The sequence below is a fragment of the Schistocerca serialis genome, chromosome 5, assembly GCF_023864345.2.
Source record: "Schistocerca serialis cubense isolate TAMUIC-IGC-003099 chromosome 5, iqSchSeri2.2, whole genome shotgun sequence".
In the NCBI taxonomy this organism is placed as follows: Eukaryota; Metazoa; Arthropoda; class Insecta; order Orthoptera; family Acrididae; genus Schistocerca; species Schistocerca serialis.
In genome coordinates, this window is record NC_064642.1 from 571,748,917 (window position 1) to 571,775,768 (window position 26,852).

The following is a 26,852-nucleotide window of genomic DNA, read 5'->3' on the forward strand; positions in this document are numbered from 1 at the left end:
GTTGGCACTAATACCTGCAGCTGCCAGTGCACTTGCAATGCAGCCAGTGTTTCAGAGCCAGTAGCCCCTACTCGAACGGCAGACAAAGGTACAGTGGCAAACTTGGGCCAGCCCCTGGCGCCTCCAACAGCTGAGGATGTTCCGAAGCCTAGTACAGCCATTACCACTCCCACTTCGGCTCCCCCAAAGCCCACCAAACTGCAGAAAGCTCCCATACAGCAGCCACAGTGGGTCAAATCCCATGGTAAACCGCCTGACCATTCAGATGTTGTTTTATGTGAGGCTTCATCTGACTCTTCCCCAGAGTTGATGGAATTCGATGTATGTGTGGGGCAATCATCTCGCCCCACACCTGCCCCTCCACATGCTGCAGTCTCCCTGCCCTGTAGGAGAGACAGGATGAAGGTGCTATCCCAATCATAGATGGTTCCCATCCTTCAGTGGAACTTGTAAGGGTTCAGGACGCATGTGGAGGAACTTCGTCTACTCTCTCAGGGTAGACCACTCTGTCTCTGTCTCCAAGAGACTTATTTCCATCCATCATTTGTTTGAGTATAATGGAATAAGTTGAAGTAAATCAGGAAAGAACATTTTGAGGTTTTTACTAATAAAGTTTCCTGTTTGCTTGTCCAAGTAAACCAGTCAAGAACTTTTAGAGATTTTTTTCTAATGATGTTTCCTCTTTATACATTATAATGTAGATATTTACATAAAATATGCAGCTTACATCCATTTGTTAGGGTACCATTTCTTCCCTCCATCTCTCTATATCCATTTCTTCTGCAATCCCTTTTGTCCATTTCCACTTCTTCCCTCTTTAATCTTGAGCTTCGTTTATTGCTATTGCGAAAAAATTAAATTCCCTAAAAATGATTGGATAAATCCCCCCCCCCCCCCCTACCCTCCCTTTTGTCCATCTTGCTGTGAAGATAGTAGCTTCAGTAACATTAACTCACATAGGTTTAATCTGCAAGTAGGTAGGATTATGAAGTTCGGATGATTCAGAATCTGTAATTGTATTCTAATCATGAGCCAATAAGCCAGAAATACAACTTTCCTGTTTTCTATCAAAACTGACTCCATTTATTATAGTATTATGTGAAAATCTGGAATAAATTGTTTAGGAACTTTTCAAAGATTTTGCTAACAACTTCAAACACTGACTTCACTTTATGCAATAGTTTAGATAGCCTCCCAAGCTTTTCTCTAACTTCATCATTTATTGATCTGGAATAAATTCTGAAATATTCTTTTGAAATTTTATATGATAACATCCTGCACATCAAATGTTACGGAGCTATATGTATACCTTTTCACCTTCATAATAAGAAATATTGTTGAAAAACATATTTTTGTTCACAGGACAATGTCTGAAATTATAGAGATGCTTATGGATGATGCTTTAGTTCTGAATGGTAATAACAATAACTATGTAAGGTTTTGGTTGCAAGCAGCATTTGTCTTTGGTGGTTCTTGGACATTCGCAAGTGTACTTGATGATGAAGGAAGAGTAATGTTTGATGAATTTTACAAAGGCATTTGGAAAGGTAATATGTCCTCAACAATTTTTTGTCCTTTGATTTCTTTCAATCGTGCTGTGCACCAAACTACACACTGATGAGCCAAAGTAAAATGACCCCTGCCATCCACAGGATTGCATGCCGCCTGGTGGCATTGCAAGCACATGGTGTGGAAAGGGATGTGCAGGGTGGTTATAATTATCTTTCACTCATTAGGGCCCTGTTGATGGATAACTATTTAAAATATGGTATCGAACCGTGTAGGAATGATGTCCAGACATGTGCTGCAGAATTTGTATTGTTAGTGGTGTTAGTCTCATGACTTGCCACTAGGCACTGGTACTGATACAGCAACAAAGGATTGAAGTGCAAGCATCACTGTGCATTGCAATTGCAGATAGTCAACACTCATCTGGACAAGGTAAGCAGGGCTGTATTAGTAAAGCTGTTGTATTAAAACAATGGCAATAGTACTGCACTGTCTGTGAATACTGACGCATTAAAGGAATATTGACAGGTCCTCTTTCTGCACCAGAATTGAAGAATGATTCAGAAGTTCAAATTAATTGGCAGTTTGGGAATCGCTCCTGGAAGAAGCCAACAGCTAATTGTGCCACATATTTTTATTGAAGAAGTTACTGTTGTCATCAGCGAGAATGCTGGATGCAATGTGCCATCTTCAAGCAGTGCAAGAACTGTGTCATGACAGCTAAAAGCACTTCAAACCATTGTGAAACGATGTTTGTAGTGTGGTTCCTGCAGATGGTCATCACAATGAGCAACATTTGTCAAATGGGATGTAGACATGGTACACAACTGACAAATGTTACCCTTTTATATCAAAATTAAAATGTGTTCGTTTCAATGGTTTATTCTCTATTTCCCTTCTGTATGTCCTTACAAATGTTTGCAAAAAGTTACATTGTCCTACAATCCCTCATTTTTCATGGGGGATCTCTTGCACAGCAGGGTGAATGGAAAATTGTTACTGATGATCTGGAATACAAATGGTTACATCCACTGACATAAACAACTTTTACAAAGAGCAAAATCAAGTAGGAAAATCCCGGCTGAAATAATGACAGTAGCTTTCAGCCTCAAGACAACACACACACAAACACACACACACACACACACACACACACACACACACACACACACACACACACACACACACATTTGTACAGTGACAGGTTAAGCACAGGAATGAAGAAAAAGAAAAGGATGGACATGATTAAAGTAATGCCTTAGAAAATTGTAACTGAGGAAAACAGCACTGGATTTTGGGGTGGAAGAAAAGCTATTAGGCAAAATCAAACAGTTCAGAATCCCAAATGGAATAAAATCATATTATGAACAGGATTTATTGCTACTCACAGTACAGAGGAGACACTGAGTCACAGACAGCCATGGCAAAAAGACTGCTAAACATGTGAGCTTTCAGAGAAAAGGTCTTCTTCTAAAGTAGACAACACACACCCATGTTTGATACCTTTCCTGTCAGAATGGCATCTAGCAACAGGATAATTGCCAATCTCACAAGCTCAGAACTATCCCACTATCATTTCAGGAGCATGATAATGATCTTGAACTAACAGTGATGCCTTAGCCACTAAATATGCCTCACGTAAGCCTGATGGAATATACCTGGTACACTTGTGGGTGGCAGATCCACATATACAAACAACCAACCAAAAATTGCGTAACACATGAATAGATGTCTGGTGCCATCACATCTATGTCATGCAGAATTGCTGCTATATTGTGTTCCAGACTTGGCTCAACAATTTATTAAGCAGGTGGTCATAATAGTTTGGCTCATCAATGTATATGGAAATACAATGTTCCACTGTCACTATACTCACTTGAGACCTTAATAGTGACATTGACAGTAATGAGTGCATATATAGTATCACCCAGTGCTTACCTTCTTGTTGGAAATAATGGAAATGAATTGGAAGGAAAGAATCTAAACAGTCGTATGTTGTTGCTATGTAAATCACTAAAAGTGTGTTATATTTAATATCATCATCCATGAAAAATATGATGAACTCCATCATTATGATACTTTATATCAGTCTAATATGATAAGATGTGAATTCTCACTGTTACAGTCATTTGAACATGATGGTTTATTGAAACCAGTGTAAGAAACTCATGTAATTCATACAGCACGTAAACTGATATTGGACTGCATTATTCTTTTTCTGTATTTTTTATTTTCACCATTGTTGTGTCTTTGTATTCCAAAAGGAACTAGAGGCAAAAAACAGAGGAAGTATGTGTCTGCAGTAGTAAATTTAAAGATAATATCCACAAAAAAGCTACTTTCGGCAACCAAAGAACAACTACAAACATTTACCACTCTATATGATATATACGTGCTTTGATCTGCTACAGTCGTCTGTATAGTCACCATGGAGAAACAGCTCAATTAAATAACGATATTTATGCTCTAAAACATTACCTCTATACTGATTATGATTGACTTTGAGTGTTTTGCCTCTTAGTTACATGTTCTGTAGATGATAATCATAATAAACTTGATGATGTGGAATGTGTCAACTAAACAAAGATAGAACACATAAGTTGAAAACATATTTATATTGCTACATTCTGGCCATTTACAATCTTTTTCTATATATAGCAGCATCTACTCATAATAAGTGGTATGCTCAAATACTTAATGAAATTAGATCTACCGTCTTCCCTGCTACAATGCTCTGGCTTGACAAGTATTGTTCACCTTTAAGGATATTAGCAATGCTCTCCTGTTGAAATTCTATCTTGAATAATTAATCATTGAGTTATACTATGACTTAACAACATGCTTATCCAGTTACATAACGTAGAATAATAACAGCAGTTTTCATAATAATTCATATTTTTATGAAAACTCATGGTAAAAACCAAACCTTGTGACTGATAGTTCCAGTCAAATGCTGTGTACAAAAATGTAAAAATAAATGAAGCCTTTTGTCTTGACAATGGACTTAGTAATGTTGTTCAGTATATTAAAACTTCGAGGAAGATTTTAATACTTTGGGAAGTCATTCAGCATTTTTTAAGATAAATTTGATTTTTTTCCAGATTCATGCTACACTATTCTTTAAAATATAACTAACTGTATAATAATTTACCTTTATTATTTTGTTAATATTATTTACATTTTACTCCCTTCACTGGACCACATTAGTCAGTTTCATAGAAATGGTTTCTCAGTTTCCAGCTACCTCAGTACTCGCTCATTTTGACAGGCCTTTCTTTCTTCATATGAAATCATCATTTCCATTATTTATTTGTTTCTCTTTGTCTCCCCTCTGGTTTGTTTGTTTCTCTGTTCCTTGATTTTGTCTGTTTTGTTTTTTAAGTCATTAATAGTAACTTGTAGTTTCTCTATATCTTCCTTGATTTCCATCATCCATTTAATGTTATTCTTACTGTTCCATAATTTTTGTATTACTCTCCAGATGAGAGTGTTTTCTGGCCTCCTGATCAGTTGTCCATAAAACGAAATGAATTTTTTCCTGAGTATGCTCATTACTGGTTCCATTTCCTTGATCAAGGTTGCATTAGGAGCTAGTCATGACTGTCCAACTTTTTGGCAGTTATTGTTTATTTGATTTGATTTGATTTATTTCGTGTTCCATAGGTCAACTGTGTTGAATACACAAGGACGTGGAACGAGTCAGTTTTTTACAAATACAGTCTGATAATCTTATAGCATATACAGAAATTTGAGTACATAATTATATAAAAACTTATACAGTAAATTCTTTGGGCAGCAATATAGAAAAAGAAAATACATATTTTCTTAGAATTATTAAAACACTACAGAAAACAGATACGGAGCACACACAGATACAGATCTCAGGTTAAATAAAATTCGTAGTGGCAGTATGTCAACTTGTATTATATAATATTAAAATACTACAATTTATTTAGTTAAAAATTCATCTAGACTGTAAAAAGCTTTTTCTAGCAGAAATATTTTTAGTGCTTTCTTAAACTTGCTGTTGTTATGAATCTTTGTCTTTATTTCGGGAGGAAGAGCATTGAAGAGTTTTGCTCCAGTGTAATGGACACCCTTTTGTGCCAAGCTCAAATTTCTGAGTTCACTGTGTATGTCATTCTTCCTCCGTGTGTTATGCTCATGATAATTACTATTTGGTTGAAATATATCTATATTTTTACAAACAAAACACATGAGAGAAAAAATATATTGGCATGTAGTTGTGTATATTTTAAGATTACGAAAACTATTTCTACAAGAGTCTCTTGGGCGCAATCTACATATAATTCTTAAAGCTCGCTTCTGTGCAATGAACACTTTCCTTGCTAATGGCTGGTTGCCCCAAAAAATAATTCCGTACTCAATGAGACAATGAAAATAGCCATAATAGGCCACTTTTGCAGTGTTAGGTTCAACACATGTAGTGACAACCCGTAAAGCATAGGTAGCAGAGCTAAGCCTCTTACAGAGATCAATAATATGTGAAGACCAGTTCATTTTCTTGTCAATGTGCACTCCAAGAAATTTTGTTGTTTCCATTCTGACTATTGGTTGATTACCACATGTCACACTTATCTCTCTCTCTTTTTCTGTTTTTGTACAGAATTGAATAAAGCTGGTCTTACTGGAATTTAATGAGAGACCATTCACCTTGAACCAATTAACCATATCTGAGAGTATGTGATTACTGAGTTCCTCAAGATTGTTGTCTGTTCTACTGCTCATAAAAATTGTGGTATCATCAGCAAATAATGTAAATTTACACGGCAGGCTTGTACATGATGGTAGATCATTTATAAAAATCAGGAATAATAGTGGCCCAAGAATTGAGCCCTGGGGCACTCCACATGTAATGGAACGCCATTCAGAATCTGAGGAAGTGTCACATACTCCACCCGAGCTATTCAACACAACTTTTTGTTTTCTGTCTTGGAGGTACGACTGTAGCCAATTGCCTGCAACACCACTTATGCCTACTAATTTTGCTTTTTGCAAGAGAATCTGGTGACCAACACAGTCAAACGCTTTGGATAAATCGCAGAAGACACCAAGTGCTAGCATTTTTTCATTAAGGGTTTCTAGAACTTCATTTGCAAGTACATAGACTGCGTCTTCTGTTGAACGGCCCTTTTGAAAGCCAAACTGGCTTTTACTGAGAACTCCATTCTTCATGAGATGATCAGTAATTCTTACATGTATTAGCTTTTCTAGAATTTTGGAGAAAGCTGTCAGCAAAGAGATAGGTCGATAGTTAGTTAGTTCAGCTTTATCCTCCTTTTTGTACAGGGGCTTCACAATGGCATACTTAAGTCTACTGGGAACAACACCTTTCTGAAGGGAAGCATTGAAAATATGACAGAGAATGTCCCTTATCCACACACAAGAATATTTCAATAAATTACTAGATATATTATCAACCCCTGCAGAATTCGTACTTTTTAGAGACATGATGATTTTTTGAATTTCTTCTACAGTGACAGGATTAAGGTGCATTTCTGAAATTGTGTTAGAATATACAGCTTGACAAAGAGTTACAGCTTCATCAACATCGGGCTTGCAACCAATCTGTTGAGATACTGATAGGAAGTGTTTATTAAAAATCTCAGCCACCCTTTTGGGGTTATCTATTAGGATACCTTCATATCTGATATTATTTATATCTTCTTTACTTGTTGCATCTCTTCCTGTTTCTTTTTTTACAATGCTCCAAATTGCTTTTATTTTATTATTAGAATTATCTATTTTCTTCTCATAATAAAGGGCTTTTGATTTCTGTATTAGTTTCTTCAAAATTTTACAGTATATTCTATAGTGTTCCCATTTTTCTACATCTTTACAGAATCTTATTGCAGCATAAGTTTCCCTTTTGGTTTTACATGACTGTTTTATACCTTTTGTAATCCAAGGCTTGCTTACAGAATTGGAAGCACTGTTTCTGACCCATTTCTTGGGAAATATTTCTTCAAAAAGAGCACAGAATTCATTTATAAAACAGTTAAATTTAGTATCAACATCATCATGGCTATATACTAAAGACCAATCCATTTGCTGCAACCTGTGGTTGAAAGTTCCTTTCGCCTTTTCATTAATTACTCTTATGACTTTCCATCGAGGAAATTCTTTTTTGAACAGATTAACGCCATAAATAGTGAGAATTTGTCCATCATGATCTGAAAGCCCACTTATAACCTGCCTGACAATATAATTCTGATGTCTATTTACATCTAAAAAAACGTTGTCTATCATAGTTTGGCACTCGGATGTAATTCTTGTTGGGAAATTTATTACTGAAGTCAGATTGAGTAAGGTCATCACAATCTCAAAGTCTATTTTATTCTTATTTTCTGTCAAAAAGTTTATATTAAAATCACCTAATACTACAATATCCTTCGCTTTTGAAAGTAACCATGACAGAAGGAGTTCCATTGAATGCAGAAAAGTTTTTATGTCACCTGAAGGAGCCCTGTAGACAGCCAACACTATTATTGGATAGAATTTAGTTGTTATTTCTGTGGCACATGCCTCAAATTGTTGTTCCACACAATATTTCTTAATATCTATAGCTTTGTATGCTACACTATCCTTAACATAAATTGCTACTCCACCTTTATCTTTACTTTCCCTACAGTAGTATGTTACTAAAGTATAACTTGCTATAGATGGCAAGGCACATTTATCAGTAACATGGTGCTCAGTTAAGCACAAAATCTGGGCATTATTTATACTGTCCTTTTCACTAATGTTAATAAGGAGTTGATCTATTTTGTTTAAGAGGCCCCTTATATTTTGATGAAAGAAAGAGATGCCTTCCTCTTGCTTTTTCATTCTATTAGTGCTGTTACCTGACTGAGAATCCATTGGAGTCTGCCTTGAGACAGGAGAGAGGAGACACCTGACACTACCTACTGTTGTCCCTTCTTTTTCTTCGGGCCCACACATAAAAAATCGTTGAGATGAGAAGGAGGCTCAGCATTTCTTCTGTCCAACAGCCTTCTATTTGTTGTTGTTGATGGTGGTGCTGTTTCTGACTCTTCAAATGTTGGTTCTACCACTACTGCTGTGTTTCCTTGTGAACTTGGAGTCTTCTCGTTTTTGTTATTTTCGTCTAAAATAATACTTGGCTGATGAGGAACAGTAGTTCTTTTGTTGTTGAAATCGATGTCCACTGTTCTTTCTGTTAAAATTTGGTCTTTTTTTACATGTTTTGCTGCTGCTGATGAAGTTTCTAATGAATTTTTTTGAAGTGTTTTCGTAATGGAGTCAGGCGATGGCAATGCAATTATCGTTTTGGTTTTGAATTTGTTTTGGTGGTTTTTTATTACCCTGGTTATCAGGCTTGTCAGATATTCTTTCCCCAAGCCATTCAGGTGAAGTCCGTGTTGCGTGTGGAATCTACGTCCAATACTGCTTATATCAACGCATTTCACATTTTTAAAATGTTTGCAGATTTTTGCAAACTGACTGTTGGCACTTTCTATTTCCCTGTTAACACATGACCATCTTACAAGATCATAGCGATGCGGAATATTGACAAGTATTACGTTAGTGTGAGTGAGGTTCCTCAGACACTGTTTAAGATCGCACGTTGCACTCAATGTTTCATTATTGTAGACATCGTTTGCGCCTCCCATAAGTACAACGAAGTCTTTATCATGCAGATTTTTTGCCTCTGCGGATTCGGTCATTTTTTTAATTTCGCTAAGTGGGGCTCCCGGTTTCACTATACCACACGAAAATGTTTCAGTTGTTTCTTTTAGTTTACTAGGAAGTCCACGACCATGGCTGTCTGAAAACACAAACAGTTTCCTGTTATTGGAGTTCACAATTTGCGAATCGTTTTGTATTGTTTTACCACACACTTCGACACAATTTTTGGTCGGCACATTTATATTGACCTCCTTCACAGTTGTTTGCGTCAGTAAATTTTCTTCTCTTACCTTATTCCCCAAAGTGCCATTTTGCTTTTCCCAACGTTCATGCGAACTGTAAGTTGCATTTTCACTATCGGCGATCGAAAGTGCTTGAAATGTGTTTTCGTGCACAAAGCTTGCGTAACTTTCGCAGGTTTTCCGAATTTGCACTTTGGACTTGCTGTTTTTGCACTTTACATTTGACCACTTTTCCGTAACGGACGAACTATCTCGCACAAGTTTTAGCGTGTTCAGTTCACTATTTTCTTGTTGTATTTTCGAAATGTCCGTTTTCAAACTGCCGATTATGAACTGTAAGCTCGTTATGCGTTCATTCAGTTTCTTGATTTCGTCTTTACAATTTTCACACGATTTCTTTTTTACGGCAAAATTTAAGTTTTTCTGGAAGGACACTTGCTTAACTTTTACTGTAGCCGCCATCTTAAAAGTTGGTTCCTCTTCATCACACTCTCCTGATTATTCTTCTATCTGTCTTGAGTATTCCGTATACCTTCATCCCAAAAGACAACTTCAAACATTGACTGGAAAATCTCTCTCTCTCTTCTCTCTCCTCTGCCTCTCTCTCCAAATTTCTGTGTATGCGTTGTTGCCTTCTTCTTCTTTTTGATGTGCTGCTCAAAAACTCAACAACAGATCATTTCTATTCACACTACTACATGAGAGAATTATCTTCTTTCATAAGCTGATGGTACAGCCAAGTGCTAGATAATGTCATATCTAGCCAAAAGAATGCAAGAAGTTCTACTTCATAATTCAACCAATTTAGTTCAGAGACATTATTCTGATTAGGGAGAAATCACATATGGGATTCCCCAAGGTTCAGTTATAGGTCCACTGTTGTTCCTCATATATATATATATATATATATATATATATATATATATATATATATATATATATATATATATATAAAATGGCCTACCATCTCATATAAAACAAACAGAATTTGCTCTTTTTGTGTATGAAACTAGTATTGTTATCAACCCAAGCATACTTCAGCAACAGAAGAAATGGCAAAACAGATTTCTCCAAAGTAGCATTGTTTTTTGTGAACGGTCCCCCTTCAATTTTAAAAGGACACAACATATTTCTTTCTTCATATCTAGAGGTATAACACCAGTGATACATGTAACATGTGGTGGGGAAATAATAACTAGGGAAGGAATAACAAAATTCATGGATGTCCATATTGATGAGAATTTTAACTGGAAAATGATGTAACTCCAAAGGTAGTTGAGCCACATTTACACTGAGAATCATTGCAAATCTTGGGAGAGACAAATCAGTAAGTTAATGTATTTTGTGTTGTTTCACTCAATAATGTCATATGGAATAAAGTTGCGGGGTAATTCATCTTTAAGAAAGAAGGTCTTCATTGAACAAGAATGTGCTGCAAGAATAATGTGTGATGCTCACCCATGATTATCTTGTAGACATTTGTTTTGAGATTTACGTATTTTGACTTCTGCTTCACAGTATATTTTTTCCATCATGAAGTAAATGATCCAGTGCAGTTTAAAAGGAACAATGATGTACATAATAACAATACTAGTAGAAAAATTATTTTTGTTATGCTGCATTATTCATCTAATGTTGTCTTTAAATAGGGTGCATGATGGAGCAACCAAGATTTTTATTGTGTACCAAGTGATTTGAAGTGTGTGGCAGACAGCAAAGAAAAATTTGAAAACAAACTGAAAAATAATTCTCCTTGACAACTCCTTCTGTGTCATACAAGATTTTTTTGTTGCAATGTGTAAAAGGTGGCAGGGAGGAGTTACTAAATTACATCTGTATGTCCTTAAAAAATAAACACTTGCAGATGATTCATAAAACATGAAAATAAGGAACTGACTAAATAACTATGTTAATGCACCTTGCCACTTGATCACTTTGCGTCATCAGGCAACTGGCCACTATGCCCATCTGGATACCATCAAGCTAAATGTTCTCTGAATACAAAATTGCATAACTTAGGCAATCCATAAACATAAACATATGCACATGGTTTTGAAGACTAAAATATAATGTTTTACCAGCATTGTATGAATTAGCTGTCAAATTTTGTTGGCGGGTGTTGCGGGGGGGGGGGGGGGGGGGGGAGGGGGGGGGGGACACTTTCGGTGTTGTTATCTGCCTTACATCAGAAAAAATTTTCACTGCGGAGGAGTGCAAGTATCAAGTATCTATGTCTCAAAAGTCAATGACAAAGACAAAGAAGTCTCCTTGAATAATTTTAAATGTTCACAACTAGGCGGCAACAATCTCCAAGAGAATAAAATGGAGCAGCCACTGCACCTGTCCTGGTCATTACAGCTATCCTAACACTATAATCTGTACTGATATACTGTATAGCTGGTGTGTAGGGCTTTTATAAAGTTTGACCTAACACATATGAAATTCAGGCAGTGAAAATGGTTTTCCATGTGGATTAGTGTAACAGAAATTCTCAAATTTTCAGCTGAATGACCATAGAAATAATAAATGTAGTATATCATAAAAATCTGCTTGAAAAATTCCTACAAACAATTTTTATGATAGAATCTGTAAATACTTTGAATAACCTGCATGTTGATTCTGAAGATAACATTAGACTACTACAAGCCAGCATAAATTTGCTTATGTAATCATTCTACCCACTGTCCATTTAAGAGAAGAATATAAAGAATCACAATATGTGATACAACCACTTTGTTATTATTTATGGAGTATAGATGTAGATATTTATATAGACAATTGTTTTTAATAAATTGAGCTTGATGAGGAAATTATTTTTGAGAAAGCTTTTAAATTTTAATTTCTTTTGCTCAGTTTTCTTAGACTTTTTAAGTCTGAGCACAACAAAAATATTACTCTTATTATCAGTGAAAAAATTTTGGTATAAATTTTGTATAGTATCCTTTATCTGAAATAAGGATTGGACAAAAATATGGACACACCAAACACATAATACGTTACTATGCCTAATAAGCAATAGGAAGCTTGTTGGCATTCAAAACTGCTTCCAGTCATCATGGTGTAGATAAATATGGCTGCTACTTGGTTTCCAAGGGAACCTTATACTATTCTTTCTCCAAAACAGTGGCAAGTTCAGGTAACGATGGTGGACATGGAAAGAAATTACACACTCTTCTCTGGTGGCTGTGGTGGCCAGAGGAGATATGATAGTTGTCATCTTGGGACCTTGTTTACTATTGGGCTACAAACATTGTACCATGAGGTTGACCTGATCAGCAAGAATGTTCACATAATCCTTAGCAGTAATGCAACTTTGCAGATGAAACATGAGGCTCTTGCAATACCATGATATGGCTGTTCAAACTGTCAACAAATCCGTACTATGTTTCACTTTTGGGGCATAAAGTTCATCAGTAATTGGAAACAATGTGAAGCAAAATGCATCCAACCAAATTGCTTTCTTCCATAACTCCTTGGTCCAGGTTTTGTTGCCACCAACGCTCACCATGTAACTTCATTTCTATTTGCAGAAAGTTGAGGGCAGTAAGAAAGCTGTAACCTTCATTCAAACTATGAAATCATGTAACTGCCCTTTAAAGAACTCTTCTGTATTTTAGTATGAAGGCTTTCACGACCGGATGACATATCTTCTGGTAAACCTTCCGGGATGTAAGGTCGTGGTCCATGCTGAAGAGTTTCATGGACCACGACCTTACATCCCGGAAGGTTTACCAGAAGATCTTCTGTATTTTGTTGCTTTTAAGAAACATTTACATACATTGGGTGGTCAGATCTCATGTTAACCATAACACGAAAGAGTGTCACATTTCTCTTCAGCTTCATTCAACTTTTTCTGGGTATTGATATTGTAGGCTGGACTTCTTCCTCTCTGCCTTCCAACAAGCCCCCAAACCAAGATGCCAAAGCATAAGCAGCCCCTACAAGGCACAGGGAGTTGCTCAGTCACCATCACGCTTTGTCGATTTCCTGTTCCCACACTCCTTGTGTGATGTATTCACTTACATCAACATAAAACATGCACAGTGGAGATTCTCTAGATACTAACTACCTAAAGAAAGTTTTTAAATGTACATCGTTCATCTGATTGTGAGGAATATTCAGAATAGACTATTACACCACAAATCCCCACATTAAGATTGGAGATGACATGTAAATTATCTTAATAATTAATTACAGCTTTACTATAACACTACATTTGTAATAAATCATTAACACTTTTAAAATAAATGTCTCATGAGCCTGAACTTGATTTTTTCGCTAATCAAAACGTGAATGATCATACATTTTATATCAGTCAGTTTCAATTTATATTCTCTTGGTTTACCAGTGATAAGATCATAGTTTGCATTCTCATTTTTTGATAAACATTCATTATTCAGTTTAATTGAGAAAGGGTATCATATCCTTTTGATATCTTCATTTGTTCTTGATATACCTTCTTTAAATTAACAGAAGATGTTGACTTAAAAACCACGGTGTTTTCTTTATTACATTCTAGTAAACAGTTTTCTCTTTATCTATTTTATTACATTATTATTAACAGCCAATGACTTTGCTTATACATCTTTGCATTGTCGAAACCTGTGAGAAGATTCTTTCATTATTTCATTATTCTTAATCAGTAGTAGTCACATATGATTAGCTCCTAACAACCAAATCGTCTCAATTTTATTGAGACGAAGAAGGTTTAATCTTTTTTTACCATAAGGAGATGCATGCTGATATTTTACTCAATTCCACAATTCCAAAACCCAGTTTTGTGGTAAGTCAACAATACATGGAAACAAAGGCTCAAATCATCAGTCATAGTCCGTGTAAGTACATTTGGTTTTGACTACTTTGGAAAACACTTCAACAGTGTGACTAACTGTCACTGTACAGTTTCATCCTTATGCAAGAATTGCACTTGCATCTCATCCTTTGGGCTGATGCTGTGAACTTACAATGTCATGTTTGTGATGTTGGTTTCCTTCTCTTAATTGTTCTGTGTAAAGAAATGGTGCTGGCCTTTCTATCTGTGGATTTTCCTGACCTAAGCATAGTCCATCCCTCCTACAGGTCTGCCTAACCTTTACTCCCCAAAAAACAAAACAAAAAAACATACAAAATTGGGGCCATCCCACCTTAAAATTTGAAATTGTTTGCACAGCTTATGATCCTTGCTTCTATAATTCACTGCATCAACATTTCTCTGTAGCCTAGTAATTTTTACCTGGCTAATTAAAACATATATATCCTTTCTTTATGCTTTTTACAGTACCATAACTCACATATATGTTATGAGAGTATTTTATTGTTCTCAGTGTTACTTCCTGCTTACCTTATAATATCATGGAGAAATACAGACAAATGTAGGCCTACCTTTGATTTATTATTTTTCTTTTCAGTTATATGGGCGTATACGAGCTACATATATTAAAGCATGTAGGCCAAGATCCTATGAGGCAAACCTCTTTGTTAGCTGTAGATCTCTATTTCTTCTTTTTTCATTCTTGTGATGTATGAAACATTTACTTAGCAGCCCACCAGTTTTTGTTTCTTATGTTAAAAATCACAATATATCCATAATTCTTCTTCTTCTTCTTCTTGTGATCGGCCTCTGTAGGACCACGGGTACCCCTTCATGGACTGCATTTTCCTCTTCTTCTCCCAGAACCTCTTCATTCTATCTCTTCTTCTCTCCCACTCTTCTTCCAAGATCTTTAGTTTCCATTTCTCCTGGCGGCCATGCTGGTGACATTCTAATATTTTCCTGTATTCTTCTCTGTCATTGATCTCCGGCATATTTGTCAGTGTATATTTGTTCCTTCAATTTTTCTTTCCTTCAACCTTGATCCCCAATTCCAACCTGTCCCTCCAAAGTTGAACAACCCACTTGGTTCCTGTCTTTCCCCTTGTCCTCCCTGTTGTTTCCCACACTCTCTTCGTCATTCTGTCCATACTCCTCCTAACTACATGCCCAGCAAACCTTGCCCTTTTGAGTCTGATTTACCCAGATATTGTTCTCATGTTCCAGTACAATTCTTCCCTAGGTCTTCACATCCATCTCTCTCCACCTCTTTTGGGACCTATTATTTTTCTCAGTATTTTTCTCTCTTCTTTCTCTAGTTGTTCTGCCCCATTTCTTCCTAGTGTCATCGTCTCAGCAACATATAATACTGCATTCCTCAGTGTTGTCTTGTAGTGGCTTACCTTTGCCTCTGTGGATATTTTCTTTTTATTGTATATCTCTCTCGTCATGCAGAAGGCTGACCTCATCTTCTTTATCCTCTCTGTTATTCTCCCTGCTCCTGTTCGTTCCTGTTATAAATTCTTCCAGGTGTTTAAATTTGTCCACCATTTGCACAGTGCCTTCTGGTATTTCCCAGTCTGCAGTGGTGTTTAATGTCTTTGTCATGTTATAGGGGATCCTCAGTCCCACCTTTATGGCTACCTTACTTAAGTTGTCGAGTTGTGTCTTTGCGTCTTTTTCCGTCCCACTTACCATTGCTATGTCATCTGCAAATGCTAGGCAGTCCACTTGAGCCCTGTTGTCCTTTTTGTCCCCCACATGGGTCTTTGGTATTCTCATTTCCTCATTTATTGCTCTCCACTGCCTGATCACTTCGTCCAGTGCTATATTGAACAACAATGGTGACAATCCATCTCCCTGTTTAACACCAATCTTGATCTCAAATTCTTCTGACAGTGCTCCTCTGAATCTCACCCTTGCTTTTGTGTCTGTCAGAATTTCTGTTATGAGTTCTTGTGTAGTTCCTTCAAGTCCTCTGTTCTTCAGGATCAAAACAAGAGTCTGTCTGTTGATGGAGTCATACGCCTTTGTTAAGTCCACGAAGGTTATTGTTTTTTGTTTTTGTTTTTTAAGGCCCTATGTTCTATCAGTTGCTTCAGGATAAATATCTGTTCTACATAACCTCTTCCCTTCCTCAATCCCGCTTGGTAGTCGCCAACTGTACTTTCTACCTGTTCTTCTACTCTCCTGAGCAATAGTTTTGAGAGCACCTTGTATCTGACCTCTAGTACCAATATTCCTCTGTAGTTATTTGCATCTCTGTTGTCCCCCTTCTTGTGTATTGGTACTACAATTGCATTCTTCCATCCTTCTGGCAACTTCTTTGTTCTCCAGATCTGGTGAATTATGTTGGTCATGTTGTCTATTGCTTTGTTGCCTCCCCACTTTATCATCTCAGCTGCTATACCATCATCTCCAGTTGCAGCACTTGCACACTCTCCTGAGATAACATAAGTCTTTTAGATTAATTTCACTCCTCTTCTGTTATACAAGTAATCTATGTTTTCTTATTGATGATAATGCTAATGTGGTGTATTGTGGCCTCAGCAAAACAGTTCATGTTCCTTGCCATCCCATTTATGCTTTCTTGTCACCTTCCACTTTTTGTGTTACTATTGCCAACCTTTCTTCTCTCGCTGTGTAATTGATGTTACTAACAAGTGTGTCATAATACCCACAGCCTTCTCACCCAGGTATCCAAATGAAAGAAACAATTGCCTTCATCAATATGTCTTTTGTGCATTACCCTTTGCCATCCCTCAGCTCTGTGAAATTTACTTATTTGATTACAAGTATCTCTGTACATATTTAACACATTATATGACCAAACCACCCATATAAAATATATACAAAATGCAAACATTGTTTATAAGAGAAAGTCAAGGGTAGAAAATCCCATTTACTCAGATAGAGCTTACAATCGTTATTTCATTAGGAGTACTCTTTATGTATAAAGAACAGGCTTTGCCTTCTACTTTCATGATGTAAGGTAGAACAATAAGAGAGGGTTATAAATTATAGACAATAGGATAATTGAAGAGGAAGAAATTGCTCCCTGGGAAACTAAATAAGAAGTAATGAAGCAATTAATTCAGAACCTCATGGTCATGAGTTCACCTAATCTGCAAAGTAGCAGAGTCTCCTGAGTGTTAATGTGTATATGAGATCTTTTTTCCTCTCTTTACTTAACTAAAAGTAGTACATAAGTTTTATTATCTGCTAACATCATTCAGTTCAATCTACACTCTCTTAACATTTCAATTTCTAGTGATGCTAAGAACCCACATAAAGAGTGCCATATGCATCACAAAAATAAATCTTCAATACTTCTAATATTCGTTTAATATTTAGCTCTAGTAATGTGAATACTTGTCAGTGCATTAATGCTCAAGTTTTTATTTTTTTATTTTTTAACATTGAGTTTATGCTCTATCAATTGACCAATAATTACAGTTAACACATAGCTTTCAACTAGAGCAGACAAAAATGAATGGATCTCAGTAATATTCCTTAAATTCTGGAAATACTTAAACTTTTGATTTAAATTGTGTATGAGATCTGTTCAAATAATTCCAGAACATTCATAATTTCGTGCCAATGGTGTGCTGGAGTGAAATGCTGTTGGCATCCCTGCACATGCATGAGTTTAATATGAATGGCTGGAATTTTCATTGTTGTATGTCTGTTAGTTATTGCTCAGTCCTATTGTTGTGTCACATGGACTGTGAATTTAGAGATGGCAGAGTTAGAGGAGTAATGCGTGTGCATTAAATTTTGCATGAAACTCAGGAAAACATTTACAGAGACACAGTGAATGATGCAGTAAGCCTTCTTTGATGAGTGCTTAAGCCATGCTCAGTGTTAAAAATGGTTCATGCAGTTTAAAAATGCTCATGTCAGCAAAATTGTGCATACCAATTGAAGACAGAAGAGTTATCATTTCAGTTAGATCATGTCATGAAACCCTGACACAGCATCTTGGAATGCATCATGTTGCCACCAAGTCTGTCCACTGCTCATGAGTCAAGTCCACCAAGACCTTTGCCTCGCAATCTGTGAGGAGCTTTTGGATCATGCAAATGAGAATGAGAGGTTCTGTAAGGAAATCATAACTGGTGATGAGACTTGGGTCCAGAGTTACAATGTTGAAACCAAGGCTCAATTTTCATAATGGGTGAGGAAAGGTTTTACAAGACCAAAAACAGCTTGTCTGGTCAGGTAAAATATCAAAGCCATGCTGATAGCTTTCTTTGACTTTGGGGGATTAGTTCATTATGAATTCATGCCACAGGGAGAGACTGTTAATCGATGGTACTATCAGGACATGTTGCAATGCTTGCAAGAAAATGTGAGAAGGAATTGGCCTGAGATGTGGCAAGACAATTCATGGCTCTTGTATCACAACAACATATAACGTTCTTAGGGGTTTCACAGCATAAGTCCTGAAACAGTAACTGTAAAAAAATAACTATAAAGTTATTTTTTTAAATAATTAATCCTGTTTTTTATTTCTACTGAACATTTATTATAATTTCAAATTAATTAAAAGCATCTTGACAAATCTGAAACAAGTTGTAATATACTTCCAATAATGAAATAAATCATGCACAACAAGCTACATGCTTTCTGTCTAAAATCCAAAACCAGACACAATCCTCGGCATTGTTTAGAACCATTTTTCAATTAGCACTCCGTCGTCAGGCCACAAGTGGCCCATCGGGACCATCCGACTGCCGTGTCATCCTCAGCTGAGGATGCGGATAGGAGGGGCATGTGGTCAGCACACCGCTCTCCCAGTCATTATAATGGTTTTCTTTGACAGGAGCCGCTACTATTCGGTCGAGTAGCTCCTCAATTGGCATCACGAGGCTGAGTGCACCCCGAAAAATGGCAACAGCGCATGACGGCCCCGATGGTCACCCATCCAAGTGCCGGCCACGCCCGACAGCGCTTATCTTCGGTGATCTGATGGGAACCGGTGTATCCACTGCGGCAAGGCCGTTGCAATTTTTTTTTTTTTTTTCAATTAATTAACAATTAAAGCTCTCAGCCTAAAACAAATGCTACATTTTAAAGATTACATAGATTCTTATATATTAAATATATGAGTGATTCTAATCTTTATATAAGTTGAAGCAAGTATAAACACTTAGGTATCAAATGTTAACAATACACTTGCTATATTTACTAGTTACAGGAGATTCATATCGTATAAAACGTTCCTACCAATTAACAGACTTCTACACATTAGTGCAATTAAGATTCTGTAATCATTTCCTTCATAACTTTTTCACAAGTACATATTTCCATATACCTCTATGTCAGAAACTACTGTTTATGGTTAATATTTATGCACTATTAATTGGACTGTCACATTTCAAACACACCTGCACATTCATCCCTGTGGGTGCATCGCTATTGCACAAAAAACAGATCACTGTGCTGCCTCATCCTCTATACTCTCCAGACCTGGCCCCTGCAGACTTTTTTTATTTCCAAAGTTGAAGACCCTATGGAAAGGATGAATATTTGCAATGGTAGACAAGATAAAAAAATCCGAAGCCCTGCTTCATGCAGTTCATTGAGCGATATACCAAGACAGTTGCTGGAAATGTATACAGCATTGAGAGCAGTTTATCAATCATAGAGGAGAGTATTTTGAAGGAGGCCATACACAATAAGTAAAAGGTAACCACAGAAAAGTTTTGTGGACAAAGTTCCATAATTTTAGAACAGACATTGTAAATATATAAATTTTTGCATCTTTTCATTTAAGAATTAATAATAATAATAATAATAATAATAATAATAATAATAATAATTACAATTATTAAATCAATAACACTTAATTATTAACTTATGAAACAAACAAAAGCCTTTTCCATTCAGACACAGATTATTTGAGTATCATTACAATTGCAATGCCTCTATGTGTACTCAATTAGAAGGTCACCTAACCACCACTGGGTTTTGGGCTCTAAATATATCTCAAATGTTTATCTCCCCTCAATGTGTTAAACAACGCATTTCTCACTGTTGGGTGCAGAACAGCTACGTACCGTAAGATGGCTGATATAGTACAGAGTCATCCATCAACCTTACTTTCCCAATAAACATTAAATGACCTGTTAATTTACATAATTTGTATTCATGGCTTAATAATCCATCTATATCCATATTCCTGTGCTTGTTGCCATAAAACTTAAAATTTTGTGAATTGTGCCACGTTTTTAACAAGATTTTGGGGAGATGTTTTTAATGTGGCAACTGGGTGGCTGGCTCACCCAAGTTTTTTGTAAGTGGTCAGCCAGTCACATTTCCCTGTACTGTTCTTTTAGCTCTTCCGTGTTTTGTTTTCCCTCTGTTTTAATTTCTCAGTTAGCTATCTTGCCTCCTCACTGGTTTTAGTGCATGTGAAAATGCCTGTGCAATAGACTAATTCCGTAGTCATTTCATGTGCATGCATGTACGACAGTTTCCGTTCTTATACATTCGTTTATTTTAATCATTGTTAGAGCACTGATAACCTTCCAATTGAGCACCCATAAGATCCTCAAACCACACACACACACACACACACACACACACACACACACACAAAACTTAAAATATTATATCCTTGAATATCTCCACTCATAGTTCTACTTTCCAGAGCTACAGAGCTATACTGCAGTCAAAACTGACACTTTCCTTGTAAAACTCATTATTGACTTAAGCTTACTTTAAATATTCACTTGCTTTCCAAAACTATTGCCATGAAATTTAAATTTAGTGTGGTAATTTTAATATCTTTATGAATAAGCCTACCTTCTTAACATGTGGCAAAATCATAAATCAGTCTGTCATTTAACAGACAACATAAATATCTTTCATTCATAGGTTTATGATAATTGTATACTCACTGTGACACGTAAATTTTATTTGGCTTTCTATGGTACTCCACTAAGAACTAGGTGTGCTACAGATTTATCTTTAAAGTGTACTTTCTTTCCCACTAATGCAGTTTTCCATCCCTCCAAATTAGTTAAAGCATTACTCTCACTAACTACTTCATTAAATTCTACAGGGTGTTTCAGAAGTAATGGTCAATATTCAGAGATATGACTGGAAAGATCATTCAAAACAAAAATTTCAAGTAAACATGGGCTCTATAACGCATACCTTAAGAGCTGTGAGCAATTCTTGATCTTTGATACTGTGAAACAAATCTCTTCTACTGCAAGTTCTTTGCTTTCCATATTTTGGGAAGTGGTATTATGGACTAAAATAAGAAAAAAATGTCCAGTAAACATGTGCTCTAAAATGCATACCTTAAAGGTTACAAGCACTTGATCGTTAGAAGAGCTGTGTTTCAAAGTAACAAAGATGAACAAGTGCTCTTCGCTCTTAAAGAATACATTTTAGAACGCGTGTTTTCTGCACTTTTTTTCTTGTTTTGGTCCATACTACCATTTCCCAAAATATGAAAAGCAAAGAACTTGCAGTAGAAGAGATTTGTTTCACAGTATTGAAGATCAAGAATTGCTTATAGCTCTTACAGTATGTGTTTTAGAGCCCATGTTTACTTGACTTTTTTGTTTCAAATGATCATTCCTGTCATATCCCTGAATATTGACCATCACTTCTGAAACATCCTTTATACAATGTTCAGGTGTCTCTACATATCCATGTGTATCTGAGATTTGGTTACTTATACTTTTGCCTTCCAAAACAGAAGATTTGTCTAGCTCAGTATGTAACTTCTTAGTTAAATTTACTAAATGTGTTTCTATATTGGAGATTTTATGTTTCTGGAGAGTTTATGTTTTAGCTAACTCTTCCCTTTGTGTTTTTAATTTGTAGTACTGTTTGACAGCTCGTCTAAATGTTCTAACTTTTCCAGTTTTTCTAATACTTTGTTTAAAGTATTTTCCATGATGCTTCTAGTAATTGGTGTCTAGTAATATTAATACTCTCTACTCTTAAGGACTTTGATATTCTATGATTTTGTATTGAAACAAACACAAAAAGTGAGTCATACATTTATCTAAAACACTTCTGCAACTAATTACTCCAAAAAAGTTTTCCTCTTGGGGCTGGTACAGCTCACCTAATGAGTTGCACTGCTAACCACCAAACTGCTGATACATCATGTGTGTGTATGCAGTGATGTCTTGATGAGTGACTATGTAGCTGCTACTGTAGTCACCTGCCTGGCTGCTACCTTGCAAAGTGAAGTTTTCTACTTGGAGCTGCACTGCTAATTGCACCACATGACTTATGCATCATTTGTGTGTGCAGAAATGTTTTGATGAGCCACTATATACCTGATACTATCACCAGCTGACTGGCTGCCACCATGCAAAGTGAAACTGCACTGCTGTTGTGTTGGTTGACTGCCATGTAGGTGCTGCTCTCAGAAGTCACAACTGACCTAGTAGACTTGTTCTTATGTTATTTCTTGAAAGTCTTCTTTTATTACCACTATCACAAAGGACCTCTTATTTCAGCCCCTCTTATCTGAATCCTTCACCTTGGAAGCCAAAACGAAGTGTTAAAAGGCTCTCGTTGTATGTTAACTGATCCAACAACTTCACTAATGATCTGTCACCTGATGTTGTTCATGAGCTTTTACCTTGACCATTTTCTTGTAGTTACCTTCTCATAGTTTCTTTGTGCTGTGTGACTTGCTTTCTGTTACAGAGGAACATGGGCTGTAAGAGAGCTCTACAATTTTCAGCTACAAAATGACACAAATATCCTTTACAGAGCTCTTCTGTATTATTTTGCTGTTATGAAACATTTCTGTGCATTGGGTGAACAAATCTCATATTAACTAGAACAATATTTTCATAGTGAATCACATAACATCCCAGAATAGTGTGACATTTCCCTTAAGCTTCATTCAACTGTTTCTTGGAACAACTTGTTAACATCACAGATCCCCACACTAAGATGAAAGATGATGTGTAAATTATCTTAATTAACTACTTACAACTTTACTATAACATTGTGCTTTTTAGTAAATTGTTAACATTACTAAAATAAATTTGTTGTGAGACTATACTGGATTTCTTCACTCAACAAAATCTGAATGATCATACATCTTGTCAGTCAGTTTCAGTTTATACTTTCTTGGTTTACAAGTGATGAGTATCATAGTTTACATTCTCGTTTTATGATAAATATTTATTATTCAGATTAATTGATAAAGGGTACTGCATCCTTTTGGTATCTTCTTTCTTTGTTAATGTAACTTCTTTAAATTGATAGCAAATATTAATTTAAATGACAAGTTGTTTTCAATGTTTCATGCTAGTAAACATTTTTCTCATCATACATTTTATTACAGTATTATTAACAGCCAGTTACTTTTCTTATAAATCATTGCATTATTAAAACCCAGGTGAAGTTTTTGTCATGACTGATCAGGCTCTATCGTGATATTATTCTTAATCAACATTAGTCACATATGATTCTCAAGAGGCTATCACTCTAAACAATATTTTTAAAGAAACATCTTTCATCTGATTGCGTAAAGGTGTTTGTTACACCACAGATGGTATTAGACTATATAGACTATATGAAAAAGAAAGCTTTGTGCCATTGAGAAGAAACTATAGCAAGATTGATGGACAGTGGTGTGAAAGACTTACAATCTAACATTTTTACGCTTACCTGAAGAAAGCTGTTTGCTGCTGGAGATTGGGATGCAGATACCATAAATGAAGCAGAAGCTATCCAATATCATTGCAGTCAGATCCAAGGGACTTGCTAATGTCACCATATCAGAGTCATTTACTTTGTTTTTGTGATACAAAAATTAATTATTTTTTGTGAAAGTGTGCAATGTGTGACAGTTGAAAGTGAATGAATCACTTGCATATTTAAAAAAAAAAAAATAAATAAATAAAAAAAAAAAAAATAAAAATAAAAAAAAAATTTACTATATGCATTGTTTATAAGAGGTTAAAAAGATTGTGGGAGTTTGGAAAAGAACATTTTTTGGTACTATTTAATCCCAACTCGTGGACAAGGAGCAGACTGTATTTAAAGGATAAGGTGTATGGGTATCACTGTAGTCTAAAAGTAACATAATGCGCTCTTATTAAAAAAAAAAAAAAAAATTGGGAAGTCTCTCTGAACATTATGGATCTAAAAGACCTACATGAACTGTGATGCTGCAGCAAAAACCATAAAGAAATCAATGTCAGGAAAACTGAAGAGTCTTAACATGTCAATAGCTTGCATAAACCAGTGACCACTTTCAAGTAGTAAGTGAGGCCAGTGCCTTTCTGAGGACTTTTAATATTTTCTCTGAAGTAAAATACCACACAAATACAAAATAAACATATGTTGACCTGCAACTGTTAACTTGCAAGATTTACAATGTTAATCAGTTCTATGAAGGACTACCCAGATTCCTGCTGGTATAAATTATAACTTCACTCCAGTTGGGTTAATTGCTTAAATAGCACATGACATCATTGCAGGAAGTCTGCAGTGATTGCTAAACAAGTGTGATGCTGATAACAGTTGATAATTATTCGATAGTCAAAAGTATTTCTTCAGTGCTTTTATGGTCAACACATGGTAATTAATCAGTCTACAGCATGGCACTTTGAGTCAGTCTTTCAATTACCCATGAAAATACTGTATTTCTACTTGATGTCTACAGAGATATTCAGTGGAAGAGAAGCAGTGGCCAAGAATGGAGTGTGACAGGGTTTAGCTTATCCTATCCTATAGGTTATTGAATGTGTATGTTGAGCCCTTTGTGAAGGGAACCAAGTAGAAGTTTGGAAAGAGAAGAGGGAGAAGAATTTAAAACTTTGAGTTTGTCGATGATAAAATAGTTGTGTCAACGATGCACTTGGAACAGCAGTTGAATGGAATGGATAGTGTCTTGAAAAGAGGTCAAAAGCTGACTATAAATTAAAGGAGAAGAGATGCACCTAGATACATATTTGTATCAGATTGCTGCAGGCTTGGTACAAGGAAAAGCAGAGTGGTTACAAACATAAACTGGAATGACGTCTCATGCCATAGGTCTCAGTGAATACTGCATTGACCAGCTCTTTGAGTTATGTACTTCGACAACAGATGTAAATACACAAGATTGCAGTTCTTACACTCCTCAGGCAAACAACAGGAAAATTCATTATCCATTTGGAGGTGGTACTAGTAACATTTGGTAGAAATAACTGGGGAATGACTGTATGTAAAGATTTCAATACAGATTTCATCTTGAATAGGGCCAGTTAAGAGAATTTTGAGATATTGATGTTACAAATTTGACTTCCCTGAGACAGTATGATTTACTACAAGAACAGGTGGACATAGTACAAAAGTGATTGATAATTTATTTCTGAGTCCAATTACCTTTAATGAAACACATGTGAGCCCATAATAAATGGTTTATCTGACTGCAAAATTCAAATAACAGCAATAATACATCCCCATCAATGGGTTTCAATTAAGAAAGAAAAATTAAATTTTACAGAACTGTAAATACTGACTGAGTTACACTATTCTGGGAACAAACAGTGGATGAGAAATTTAACTATGAATCTGGTTTTTCTTTGCATAGATCAGTGGAAATTATTGTAGAAAGCAAGAGAAACAGTGGTTAAACAGAATGCTGGTCTGAGCTGCTGGAGATGGCAGTCATGTGTATGTGAGGTGTGCTTGCTTGTGTTAATCAATGTTACTGTGTTCTTTTTCTTATGAAGGCATGTCTGCTTGTGTCTGTGTATGTGCGGTTGGATATGGGTGTGTGTGCGAGTGTATACCTGTCCTTTTCTCCCCCTAAGGTAAGTCTTTCTGCTTCCGGGATTGGAATGACTCCTTACCCTCTCCCTTAAAACCCACATCCTTTCATCTTTCCCTTTCCTTCCCTCTTTCCTGATGAAGCAACTGTGGGTTTCAAAAGCTTGAATTTTGTATGTATGTTTGTGTGTCTATCGACCTGCCAGTGCTTTCGTTTGGTAAGTCACATCATCTTTGTTTTTAGATATATTTTTCCCACGTGGAATGTTTCCCTCTTCATCAGGAAAGAGGGAAGGAGAGGGAAAGACGAAAGGATGTGGGTTTTAAGGGAGTCATTCCAATCCTGGGAGTGGAAAGACTTACCTTAGGGGGAGAAAAGGACAGGTGTACACTCGCATGCACACACACACACACACATATCCATCCGCACATCCTTTCGTCTTTCCCTCTCCTTCCCTCTTTCTTGATGAAGCAACCATTGGTTGCGAAAGCTTGAATTTTGTGTATATGTTTGTGTTTGTTTGTGTGTCTATCAACATGCCAGCACTTTCATTTGGTAAGTTACATCATCTTTGTTTTTAGATATATTTTTCCCATATATGTATATATTCTTCCACTTTTCAGCTTCCCCTTCTTTCCTTACTATTGGGCTGCCATCCAAACTCTTGTTATTCATACAGTTGCTTCTTTTTTATTCCGAATATCTGTTTTATGTTCTTGTAGGTAGCATCTATCTCTCCCCTAGTTTTATATGCTTCTACAGCCTTGCATTTGTCCTCTAGCCATTTCCTGCTTAGCTATTTTGCACTTTCTGTCTATCTCATTTTTAAGACATTAGTATTCTCCTCCACTTGCTTCATTTTGCTGAA

General features: G+C 36.1%; 1 protein-coding gene and 1 pseudogene across 1 annotated transcript in view; one reads left to right on the plus strand and one right to left on the minus strand.

Moving 5' to 3' along the window:
• Nucleotides 1-26,852, plus strand: part of LOC126482095 (dynein axonemal heavy chain 12-like) — a 60,340-nt gene that overhangs the window by 17,647 nt on the left and 15,841 nt on the right. Inside the window, exon 2 of the mRNA XM_050106071.1 lies at nucleotides 1,363-1,547. Coding sequence (XP_049962028.1) covers nucleotides 1,363-1,547 — 185 coding nt within the window. The remainder of the gene's footprint in view (nucleotides 1-1,362; nucleotides 1,548-26,852) is intronic.
• Nucleotides 19,124-19,241, minus strand: LOC126482711 (5S ribosomal RNA; annotated as a pseudogene).